Source organism: Felis catus, chromosome B3 (assembly GCF_018350175.1).
Source record: "Felis catus isolate Fca126 chromosome B3, F.catus_Fca126_mat1.0, whole genome shotgun sequence".
Classification (NCBI taxonomy): domain Eukaryota; kingdom Metazoa; phylum Chordata; class Mammalia; order Carnivora; family Felidae; genus Felis; species Felis catus.
In genome coordinates, this window is record NC_058373.1 from 60,714,390 (window position 1) to 60,727,128 (window position 12,739).

The 12,739-nt window shown below is 40.0% G+C and overlaps 1 protein-coding gene across 7 annotated transcripts in view; it reads left to right on the forward strand.

Moving 5' to 3' along the window:
- The window catches only part of ZNF106 (zinc finger protein 106), a 67,763-nt gene that overhangs the window by 45,919 nt on the left and 9,105 nt on the right, over positions 1-12,739 (forward strand). For 4 of the 7 annotated variants that reach the window (XM_011283053.3, XM_019832620.3, XM_019832619.3 and 1 more), the window contains 8 exons: positions 1,379-1,720; positions 3,640-4,417; positions 4,774-4,829; positions 5,885-6,030; positions 7,411-7,545; positions 8,257-8,373; positions 11,162-11,353; positions 11,879-11,941. In XM_011283053.3, coding sequence (XP_011281355.2) covers positions 1,379-1,720; positions 3,640-4,417; positions 4,774-4,829; positions 5,885-6,030; positions 7,411-7,545; positions 8,257-8,373; positions 11,162-11,353; positions 11,879-11,941 — 1,829 coding nt within the window. The remainder of the gene's footprint in view (positions 1-1,378; positions 1,721-3,639; positions 4,418-4,773; positions 4,830-5,884; positions 6,031-7,410; positions 7,546-8,256; positions 8,374-11,161; positions 11,354-11,878; positions 11,942-12,739) is intronic. The other 3 variants (XM_045059479.1, XM_011283054.3, XM_023255467.2) reach the window with 3 other exon arrangements.

Consider the following 12,739-nt stretch of genomic DNA (forward strand, 5'->3'; position numbering starts at 1 on the left):
TTCCATAATTTGGCTATTGTTGAGAGTGCTGCTATGAACATTGGGGTACAAGTGGCCCTATGCATCAGTACTCCTGTATCCCTTGGATAAATTCCTAGCAGTGCTATTGCTGGGTCATAGGGTAGGTCTATTTTTAATTTTCTGAGGAACCTCCACACTGCTTTCCAGAGCGGCTGCACCAATTTGCATTCCCACCAACAGTGCAAGAGGGTTCCCGTTTCTCCACATCCTCTCCAGCATCTATAGTCTCCTGATTTGTTCATTTTGGCCACTCTGACTGGCGTGAGGTGATACCTGAGTGTGGTTTTGATTTGTATTTCCCTGATAAGGAGCGACGCTGAACATCTTTTCATGTGTCTGTTGGCCATCCGGATGTCTTCTTTAGAGAAGTGTCTATTCATGTTTTCTGCCCATTTCTTCACTGGGTTATTTGTTTTTCGGGTGTGGAGTTTGGTGAGCTCTTTATAGATTTTGGATACTAGCCCTTTGTCCGATATGTCATTTGCGAATATCTTTTCCCATTCCGTTGGTTGCCTTTTAGTTTTGTTGGTTGTTTCCTTTGCTGTGCAGAAGCTTTTTATCTTCATAAGGTCCCAGTAATTCACTTTTGCTTTTAATTCCCTTGCCTTTGGGGATGTGTCGAGTAAGAGATTGCTACGGCTGAGGTCAGAGAGGTCTTTTCCTGCTTTCTCCTCTAAGGTTTTGATGGTTTCCTGTCTCACATTCAGGTCCTTTATCCATTTTGAGTTTATTTTTGTGAATGGTGTGAGAAAGTGGTCTAGTTTCAACCTTCTGCATGTTGCTGTCCAGTTCTCCCAGCACCATTTGTTAAAGAGGCTGTCTTTTTTCCATTGGATGTTCTTTCCTGCTTTGTCAAAGATGAGTTGGCCATATGTTTGTGGGTCTAGTTCTGGGGTTTCTATTCTATTCCATTGGTCTATGTGTCTGTTTTTGTGCCATATGCAGGGGAATTAAAGTAGTCGTGAAAAGGTCATATGTTTTCCTCTCCTGTCTCCTTGTTTTCATCCTTCTGTAGAAAGGCCTGTGAGGCTGTGCTCCCTGAAAATGCTTAGCAACAGAGGCAGTATATTACAGGAAGAGCCTTGTGTTAGGAATCAAAAGACCTGGGTTCAAATCTTGGCTCTTCCATTAGTAACTATGTGACTTGGGATAAATTACTTAAAATTTGAAAAATTGGAATACTAATACCTGTTCTACCCTTGTGCTTGTTGGTTGTATGGATTTTATTTCCTACATTTCAAAGAATGAGGGACTTTAAAGTTCTCCTGTAATCTTTAGAAATACAAACTGGCTCAGAAATGAGTGGCTTTTCAGAAAATATTTTTGCATTTGTATGTACGTATGTTTCCCATTCTAGAAACATATGAACCTTCTGAGCGCCCTGACCAGGTTCCTTATAGCCTTTCACGAGAACAAAGGAACAGTAGATCTCAAACATCTGCTGATGCCACGCTGCTGCCTACTCCCTTTTTCCCAGTATTTCTGGAGCCTCCATCTTCCCATGTGTCTCCATCATCCACCGGAGTCCCTCTCCAAGTAACCACATCTCCTACTTTCCAAGCCCATGGCAGTGTTCCTGCTCCAGACTCCTCAGTTCAGATTAAACAAGAACCCATGTCTCCTGAGCAAGACGAGAATGTGAACGCTGTGTCACAAGGCTCTGCTGGCAATGTGTCCAAGGAATTACTGCAAGTTAATAGTATGTAAACTTTTCTCTGGGTTAAGGGCAACCCCAGCAGAGGGTCTAGGGCAGTTTTAGGTCAGTGATGTAAAGTCATACCTGCCCATTAAAACTAAAGTTTTTACAATTAATTGTTCTTAATGTTTCCTCCATTTAGGGGATTGTTTAAATATCAGTAACTTGTCCTCGGTTTTCTCTAATCTAGGGTTACTAAATTGACTTTGTATTAACACCTAAAATGTTCCATTATGAGGATTGATGCTGTTTGTTTTTTGTGAGAGAAATGGAGTTGAAGTTGTCCAGTCAATTTTCTAGATAAGATATGTCCTCTGAATTTCTCAGCACTTACCTTTCTTTGTCATTAAAGTGCAAGGTAGGATTAATATAAGCCTAAGAGGCAGGTGGCCATGATAAAAGGCAGTGGACACAGGTTTAGGATCATCATTAGGAACTTGAGTGGTTTTGAGAAATGGCCAAGGTTTTTACTCTTTGCATAAAATAACACTCACTTATTTACCATTGGAGAAGGACTTCTAAGCTATTTTAAACCTTATCTGAAGTTTGTGTAACCACGATGGTGCTATACTGAAAACTGAGTAAAAATAAACTGCCATCGTGTGACTTGAGCAAAAACAAAAAGTCTGAAGAGTTACCCTAAATTTGGCTACCTGTTGCAGTACTAATCTAGATATCTATCTAGCTCAAATGTATGTTATCTTTCGTCTTGAATTTTGTTGCTTTTGTATGAATAGTATTTGGTATTTTTTTAAAAACTGGTAAAGAAGTATTATAGTGACTTCTTAAGCTAGTATTTAAAAAAAGTTTTTTTTTAATGTTTATTTTTGAGAAAGAGAAAGGGAGCAAGCGGGGGAGGGGCAGAGAGAGAGAGGGAGACACAGAATCTGAAGCAGGCTCCAAGCTCTGAGCTGTCAGCACAAAGCCTGACCAGCCACGGGATCCATGACCTGAGCCGAAGTCAGATGCTCAACCGACTGAGCCACCTAGGTGCCCCTTAAGTTAATATTTTTAAAAATTGATTTTTATTAGATTTTTTTCTCTGCAAAATAATTCATGTTCACAGTAAAAAATTGGGAAGCGATTAAAATGTAGATACGTTGTTTTGTTATATATTATTTCAGTCTTTCTTCAATCATAATTGTGTATTTGCACATAGAGTTTATAGAAAGGCAAAATCATAGTCTGTTATAACCTGGCTTTTTTCCACTTAATAGATAATGATCATTTTCCTGTGTCATAAAAGTAATTGTGTAAAATATTTTAATTTTACTACTTGAATAATACTTGAGAAATTGTGTAATCTGGGCAGATAGTAATTTATACAATCTCCTTTGAGTATTTAGTTTTTATCCTTTTTTCTTTAATATTGCATAGAACACTACATTGTATATGTCTTTGATTATTTCATCAATCTGAATTCCTTGACATGAAATAACTATGTCAAAGAAAATAGACTTTGTTAAGTCAACTGACTTTTTAACTACTGTTATGTAAACAAACTGGGTGATGTCTCAGGTAAAGTGGCATAGTGAAAACATCCAAGACATAAAGGTGAAAGCACTTTAGCTAAGTAGATATTTCAGTGTGTACCAAGAATAAAACATCATGTTAAACATGGGGACATTTCAAACAAGAAAGAAAGAAAAGAGATGGCTAGAAGGAGTCCCTGCCCGTAAGGAGCTTTTGTAGGGTATAAGACATGCATGTTATTTGTGAGATTTAATTCAAGGCAAAGAGAAATTTCTGCAGGCTATGGGAAGCTAAGGGATGAGAAAACAGTTTTAACAGCCATAGTCTTGTTAACATATGTCGAAAGGTTGTTTTTCAGGAGAGATTCGATCAGTGGTAAATAATGGCAGTTTATGATGATAAATCGCAGATACAGAAGAAGATGCAATATTTTTTTCTTCTTATTTCAGGAGAGAACAGTGACAGTTATCCAGTTTATCCAGTCATCCCTGCAGCATTATCTTTATCAGAGCTAACAGAAAGTTTCCATGAGCCTAGCCAAGAACTGAAGTTTTCCACGGAACAAGGAAATACCAGAAACAGAGATAATACTGCCTCTTCCCAACCAACTGGTCTTCCAAGCCTGAATAAAGAAGATGAGCCAATCAAAGGCAACAGTGGGTCTGAGGCCTGTACCAGTTCTTTTCCAAGATTGTCCTTTGCTTCCGAAACCCCCTTAGAGAAAGAGCCCCACTCTCCAGCTGACCAGCCCGAGCAGCAGGCAGAGTCTACTCTGACATCAGCTGAAACTCGGGGAAACAAGAAAAAGAAGAAACTTAGGAAGAAGAAAACTCTTCGGGCTGCTCATGTTCCTGAGAACAGTGACACCGAACAGGATGTATTTACTGCTAAACCTGTAAGGAAAGTAAAGACTGGAAAGTCAACCAAAGGGGGGAAAGTAACGACCTCCACCTGGGAAGACAGCAGGACTGGCCCAGAACAAGAGAGTGTCAGAGATGAGCCAGAGAGTGACTCATCTCTGGAAGTCCTAGAAATTCCTAATCCGCAGTTGGAAGTGGTGGCCATTGATTCTTCTGAATCCGGAGAAGAGAAACCAGACAGTCCATCTAAAAAGGATATTTGGAACTCCACAGAGCAAAATTCATTAGAAACTTCTCGTTCTGGTTGTGATGAAGTTAGCTCTACCAGTGAGATTGGCACTCGTTATAAAGATGGTATCCCTGTAAGGTAAGGATGTTGTGCTGGTCCAGTCAGAACAACTTTCGCCATTATTCTTTTCTTAAACAATAGAACTTTTGGTTATGAATCAATTTTTAAATGAATCAAATGTATAGAAAATCGGTAGAGATTATGGGTGTAGAAAAATCAAACCTTGGCAGTGGAGATTTTCTGCTTTCTCATTTGTGTTGTAAATATATACTATACTTATATTTCCTTTCATATAGAAATTTCAAATGGAAAAACTGATCTCTTTTGTCACTGCTGTGTGCCCAGTGTTTAGAACAATCCTTGAGTCAGGAAAATTTAAGTTATTGCTTGTCTTATTCACATCCGCTAAAAAGACTTTTGCTATTCTTTTGTAGTGTGGCAGAAACTCAGACTGTGATCTCCTCCATAAAAGGATCAAAGAACTCTTCAGGTATTTGGTTATTCAGTTTTATTTAAATTAGCCACAGAAAAAAAAGCTTTATAAATATTAGAGCCAGGGTTTAAATCTTATTAAGTATGCCTATAGATTAGGATAGGGTCGGGGGATTGTCACCAAGAATACTGTTTTGTTTTTTTTTTTTAATTTTTTTTTTTTTCAACGTTTATTTATTTTTGGGACAGAGAGAGACAGAGCATGAACGGGCGAGGGGCAGAGAGAGAGGGAGACACAGAATAGGAAACAGGCTCCAGGCTCTGAGCCATCAGCCCAGAGCCCGATGCGGGGCTCGAACTCACAGACCGCGAGATCGTGACCTGGCTGAAGTCGGACGCTCAACCGACTGCGCCACCCAGGCGCCCCAAGAATATTGTTTTGATCAGCAATTATGGTGTCCTGTAAATCCTGCCTTTTTATTTTCTTATTCCCATCTCTCCTATCTGTTCAACTAATGAGTTTTCATTGGCTCATGGGGCTTTTGCTTTGAGAAGGAATTGCTTGAAGAATAATGCCTTGTTTAACAAAATAACTGGCAGCAGAAGAGAGGATGTGGGGAGAGATTTGGTACTTCCAGGTATCACTCAAAAAATGAGTATCTGTCTTTTTTCCTCAGTGAGAGGCTTTCTCTCCCAGAGTCTCTTATTTTTTTTTTTTTTTCAACTTTTTTTTTAATTTATTTTTGGGACAGAGAGAGACAGAGCATGAACGGGGGAGGGGCAGAGAGAGAGGGAGACACAGAATCGGAAACAGGCTCCAGGCTCTGAGCCATCAACCCAGAGCCTGACGCGGGGCTCGAACTCACGGACCGCGAGATCGTGACCTGGCTAAAGTCGGACGCTTAACCGACTGCGCCACCCAGGCGCCCTCCCAGAGTCTCTTATTATGAAATCTTCATAACGAAGATCATAAATGGAAAATGTGGGGTTTTGCTAGAGGAAACAGGTTTTAAGGAGAATCCAAGGACCACTATATTATGTAATGGTTTTAATTTTTGAGTATCTTTTCAGACAAAAGCTGATACATATCTGAAACACATTCTTGATTTCCAGAAATATCTTCAGAGCCAGGAGATGATGATGAGCCCACAGAAGGGAGCTTTGAGGGGCACCAAGCCGCAGTGAATGCAATTCAGATATTTGGGAACTTATTATACACCTGTTCAGCAGATAAAACTGTTCGAGTTTATAATCTGGTGGTGAGTTGATATATCAATTTGAATGTTTTTTGGTTTTTTGCAGGTTTTAGGAACTCTGATTCACACTCTCTTAAACAATACGGGTATCTGTTTGTTATCCAGAGATGTGTAGACTAACTGTAGATAAAGTTGATGCAGTGGCTCAGCAGGGTCCCTGGGGACTTAGCTTCTTTTTGTCTGTCCACACTGCTTTCTCTGGTATCACCTCTTCCTAACGCTAGTTCTCCTCCTGCTCATAGACCGATGTCAGAAGCCGCTGGGGTTTCTTTTTTCTCCCATTACCAAAAGGGTCCTGTGCTTTATTCTGAACAACCACTCGGCAAAGGGAGATGAGCTAACAGAAGGCTGGGCCAGTCAGGTCCTGGTCCTGGAGGTGGTGATGAGGTCAGTCGGATCGCTGCGACATAATAGAGAGGATAGAATGAAAATATTGGGGAGGTACTAGAGGAGGCATTTTTCCTCACAGTTGATTAATTGTCCCAAGTGACTAAGGAGAGCAACAGTGTTCTAGGACCCGTCACTGATAATCTGATGCTCGTTACTCTCAGTTTTCATAGAATGAACTCTTGAGTTTTGAATTTGGTATACATCAGATTAATTTTATCAACAATGATCTTTAAGAAACTTTAAGAGCACTATGTTGTCTGAATAAATACCATGAAAGTATTTGAGATTACTGAAGTCCTTGGAAGTCCAAAGGTTAGATGATGGACCATGAAAATGTGTCCTAGGCAACAGGTGTCTAGGTTCCAATAGCCTAGTGATGTGAAGGGGCAAGAAGGATGTCTGAAGGAAGGAAGCAGTGGTACCAGGAAGTCTGAATGTAAGATTTGGGAGATTGACTCTAACTCTAAATTGCAAGATAAATGTATGTGTGTGTGTGTATTTTAAGTAGATCTGAATATGTGCACAAACATAATATCTAGGATGTTCCTGTGTGAAACCACCCCTGGTGGCCCCACTAGGGGCCTGACACATCTCTGAATGTTGTGGAACATTCTCTCACAAGTTACCAAGGAAATGAAGGAACTCATCTGGGAAATTAGCTACAGTTTGGATTTGTCAGATCTTTGGCCCCTATGTTGGAGAGCCTTGCTCCAGGCATTAATTAAAATTCTGATCTATCTTACAGCAAACTGCCTTAAGAATTTTGGGTAGGGCTCAGCTAACAGAATTGTGGGTACTTAGTCCGTGTGACTGCTGGGCATTTAGTAGACACATATTTACTGAGCACCTTTTGTGTAACAACAGGCACTAACCTAAGCACTGAGGATGCAGCAGAGAACTAATATGTTTTAACATTTTTGTTATTGCTAAGGAAATGTGTTACCTAATCCTTGTGTATCCACAAGTAATAATCTGATATGCGCTTGACTTTAGAGTCGGAAGTGCATTGGGGTCTTTGAGGGGCATGCCTCCAAAGTGAACTGCCTCCTGGTTACCCAAACCTCTGGCAAGAATGCTGCCCTTTACACTGGTTCCAGTGACCACACCATTCGCTGCTATAATGTGAAGGTAAGTGGGTCCAGACAAATCAAAAGTGATGATATTAAGCTGCTTTGACTGCGTTTACTGTGTAGAGTGGAGGCACTGAAACAGATGCTTCATTCTGCCCACTCTCTGTTTTACGCTTCCAAACCATTTTTAGTACAGGCACGCCTCAGAGATTGTGGGCTGGGTTCCAGACCCCGGCAGTAAGGAGAGTATCACAATAAAATGATCAAATGAATTGTTTGGTTTCCTAGTAAATATGAAAGATATGTTAATGCTGTACTGTAGCCTACTAAGTGTGCAGTGGTGCTAAATCTAAAAAAGAAAAAAAAAGTATGTACCTTAAATTAAAAATACCTTTTTTTTTCACTCCTCCACAGAGAGAGAATAAAAGAAAAAAAACCATAAAAATACTTTATTACCAAACAAATGCTAGCCATCATCTGAGTTTTCATCAAGCTGTAATCTTTTTGCCCACTTCTTAGTGTCCTTTGAAGAATTTCTACATTACAAATTAGGAACATGAGTAACATTAGAATTTAGATTTGTTTATAGCCTGAGGGTCTTTGGCCACATATTTCAAAGGAAAAAGAATCTGAGATAATCTTGTACAAAACAGAGGTCGCTACATTTCCTTCCTCATAAAAATCATGTCACACACTGCTTGAAAAAGGACTGTTGTCACCCTTTATTTGCTGTGAACCCCTGCTGATTAGGTGTTGTGTGCTTTATTAGACGCGAGAGTGTGTGGAGCAGCTACAGCTGGAAGACCGGGTCCTCTGCCTCCATAGTAGATGGCGAACCCTCTATGCAGGACTGGCAAATGGCACCGTGGTCACCTTTAACATAAAGGTTAGTGTTTGAGGGGAGAAGGCTGAATTCCCATGCCACTTGAGAGTAGTGTGAGAATGTGTGGAAAGAAGTAGAAGGCAGACATTTTCCTGTTGTCTTGTGTGAGAAGATGACAGAATTAGCTGCTGCTCAAAAACTGTTATTTTCTGGTACAAGTGAAACAAGATCCTGCATTCTGTCTGCTCAGGCTCAAATGTGCCAGGCCCAAAAGGTAACTCTACTAAATTAAACCAAGCCTGATGATTTGGGGCCAAATAATGAGTCATAGGTTAAACTCGTCTATCTCATTTTAAGAATGACACCATGAAAAATGAGCTTAAATTCTTTTGAGTGTGACATTGATGTGGTTTGGAACCGATTGAGAGTTTCATGAGGATAGCCTGTTCTGTAATGTGAACTGAGTCATAGGTTTGTCTGTAAGCCCGTGTGGCTTCATTCTTTCCTAACCCAAAGAGAAATTCATTTGTTGAGTGAACCTATATTGAACATCTGTTGTTATGTTCTAGACCTTAGGATGATGCCTAGGAAATGAGGAAAGACCAGTTCTTGCTGGCCCTGTACGCTTTGTTAACGTAGATGGACTTCCGTCTTGTAGACTTTAAAGTATGAGAGGCATGAGTGAATTTGTATTTTAGAGAAAGTCACTCTGGAGTTGATGAGATAGGAAAATACTGGTCCTAGTAGAGACAGGGAGCTCATTTAGGAGGCTTTGTAGTAGAAGGTGACATGAAAGGTTAGACTAAGGATGAAGAGAAGAGAATGGATAAAAGATAATAGAGGTAGAGTTGATGGGTTTGGTTGCTAATGAGTTAGTTGTAGTGCCATATCCCAAGGTCATTTGGTCATCTTTTAACAGCACGTTAGAATGTTTGCTATGTTATGCCCAATTATAATATTATTCATATGTGTAGTCAATACCTACCAACTCTCCTTCGACATGTGAGCTGGAACCACTACTTCTTTTTTTAATTGTTTTTTTAATGTTTATTTATTTTTGAGACAATGTGAGAGACAGAGTGTAAGCAGCAGAGGGGCAGACAGAAGGAGACATAGAATCTGAAGCGGGTTCCAGGCTCTGAGCTGTCAGCCCAGAGTTCGATGCGGGGCTCGAACTCATGAACCATGAGATCATGACCTGAGCTGAAGTCAGATGCTTAACCGACTGAGCCACTTAGGCACCCCTGGAACCACTGCTTCTAAGGGATACAATAAAATACATCATGCCTTCTACTTTTAAGAAGCTTAGGGGCGCCTGGGTGGCTCAGTCGGCTAAGTGTCCAACTTTGGCTCAATGCATGATCTCGCAGTCCATGAGTTCAAGCCCCGTGTCGGGCTCTGTGCTGACAGCTCAGAGCCTGGAGCCTGCTTTGGATTCTGTGTCTCCCTTCTCTCTCTGCCCCTCCCCCACTTATGCTCTGTCTCACTTTGTCTCTCAAAAATAAATAAGTTAAAAAAAAATTTTTTTTTAAAAGAAGCTTAAAATCAAGTTAGAAGAATCTAGCACATAGGTAATCAAGTCCCAGGTTATGAAGAGATCACAGAAGGGTAATTAGTGAAGGTTGTTACATTCCAGATGTGAAGTGTTAACAGCCTACATTAGATTTGGTTAGGGCAAAAGAAATGAAGAAGAAAGAATAAATTTAAAATATTTTAAAGGATAAAACTTGATAATTCTCTAATTGTCTTTTGTGAGAGTAATGTCATCAAAGGTAGACAAAAGTCAGGAACAGGACTTTTGAGGCAGGATGAAGACAAGAAATTGAAATGTAAATGGTTGAAAAGCCACAGAGAAGGTGGATTTGGAAACAGAGGTTTGAGAATCTCTGCAGACTTTGGAATTTTGAAGCCTCGTGAGCACTGAGCCCTTGTTGGTTTGTCCATACACCTGAATGCAGTGCTTCTGAGGTCTTAACAGAAAGCCAGGGCTGTTTACTAGAGCCTGTCCACCAGTGGTCTCCAAACTCCCATCAGGCTGTTTGCCCAACACCTATGATGGCTGGAGTCATTGCTTAGCCCTGGAGGCTACCAGCTGCTCCTTTGTGAAGTTTCTACGAGTTTCACCCCTTGCATGTGCCTGATGTTCCTTTTTAGAGATTTTGGGGAAATGGGAGACTTTATGGACAAGGTTGGTGTGGGACTGAGGGAAGCAAGTCTAAGATCTGAGGTAAAGGAATGTTGGGGAATTCAGGATGTGACCATGCCACTCTGATATAAAAGGCTTCTCTAGTTCACTAAATGATGTCATGAGAGATGACATAGAACCAGAAATCAGAAGGACTTGGGAATAACAGGTGGAGAATGAGAGATTCTTACTGAAATTATTTGTAAGTAAGTCATTCTCAGTGGAGAAATTTGGAAACCTACGACAAATTGTTTGCATAAAGTTTGGATGACAAAATACAGAGAAAGAGCTTCTGGGTCTATGGCAAGGAAAATGTATGAGCATATGAAAAAGAAAGTCGATCATCCGTTATCATTAACCTAAGGAAACTGAGAGAAGGCATAAAAGAGAGTCAAGTGCTAACTAGGATCAGATAGTATAGGTTGAAGTTAGAAATGTGTTTATAATGTAAGAATTTGCCATGCCCGCACTAGAATGGGGGAGGAGGGAGTCATGGACACAAAGAGAGTTGGAATGGGAATAGCAGAGGTTGGGAAGTTAAAAGATTCGCATGGGGTATGAGAACTTAACAGGTAGTTTGAATCAAGGTAGTGATTTGGGTGAGTTGATTTTGATATTTACCAGCCAAGCTGCTTTTATTTCATATAATGGTGGCTTATTTTTCAGAACAATAAACGACTTGAAATCTTTGAATGCCATGGCCCTCGGGCTGTCAGCTGTCTTGCCACAGCTCAGGAAGGTGCCCGAAAGCTGCTTGTTGTTGGATCTTATGACTGTACCATTAGTGTCCGTGATGCACGGAATGGACTCCTTCTCAGGACCCTAGAGGGCCACAGCAAAACCATTCTTTGCATGAAGGCAAGTACAGTGCAAGATAACAGGAGTCAGTTGGCACAAATAAAAGGATTTGAGTGACATTTGTCTTGTCATCTAATGCCTTATCTACAGCACATCATCTGGAAAAGAGCAAGGAGATTACGGTGCTTTTCTTTAGGCCTGGGTGACCAAGGGATGTATTTTTTTTTTTTTTTTTTTTTTTTTTTGCGGGGTTGGGGTTGGACTGTATTTTAATACATTAATATATTAATGGAGAAACAGTGTATTTTATTATAGAATGTAGATACACTGTGAAGTCCTTCTAGGCAGTTTCACAATCGTTCTGACGAGGTAACAAACCCAATAATACATTGTCACTTCATCAGAGTACCTGGTGGTAGGCCCTAAGTTTCATTTCAGAAAATTTGAGGAACTTAGTGTTTTATATCTAGTTGATGCTCATCTCAGAGTGGGTTGGAAATTAGAATTCAACAGTGTGCATTACAAATTACAGAGAAGGCTCAGAACCTTTTACCAAATGTAACTCAATGAATTTTTTTCTTTAAGGTGGTGAATGACCTTGTGTTCAGTGGCTCCAGCGATCAGTCAGTCCACGCGCACAACATTCATGTAGGTTGTGTTGGTGTAAAGAAATCTTTAATGGAATGAAGATTAAACCTTGAAGGATTCCTCAGACCTCTTGCCTTTTATATTGCAAGCTCAATATTTATATTGAAAAGCTTAATAATAATCCCTACCTGCATAAGCTCTTGGAAGATAGTGAGCACTTGAGAAATTCTGGCCTCTTCAAAATTTTTTTTTTTTATTTCACTTAGTTTTTATTTATTTTTTTTTTATATATGAAATTTATTGACAAATTGGTTTCCATACAACACCCAGTGCTCATCCCAAAAGGTGCCCTCCTCAATGGCCTCTTCAAAATTTTTAATGGGGGACAGATTCAAAGTTTACGTAAGGTTTAGTTTGTCTCATTTAAACCTGAGATAAATTGAGCATCTGAGGCTCTGAGAAAGTGGATGTGATACGTAGTTTAAAATAGAACAAATAAAAACAGCTGAGAGATTCTGCTCAGGTCATAGAGGCAGCTCTTTGACGCTCAGTGCCCGGTCTATAAACCTGGGGATACTGCAACCTCAGCGACTTGTCCAGACACAACAAAATGATAAGAGTGAAAATTCTTTAAAACCTATAAAATACATACAGATAGAGTTGTAGCCCTTCTCTTTGTGTGACAGTAGGTTCTCTCCATCAGGATACATTTCATGCATATTATATATGTATATTGTAATAAATGCTTATGCAGGTACCTGAGCTGTTAAAATCAGTACAGCTACGTTGTGTACAAGTAGGCTCAGAATTACGACTTGGAATAATAGAATCATAAATCTCAAAAGTCAGAAGGAATCT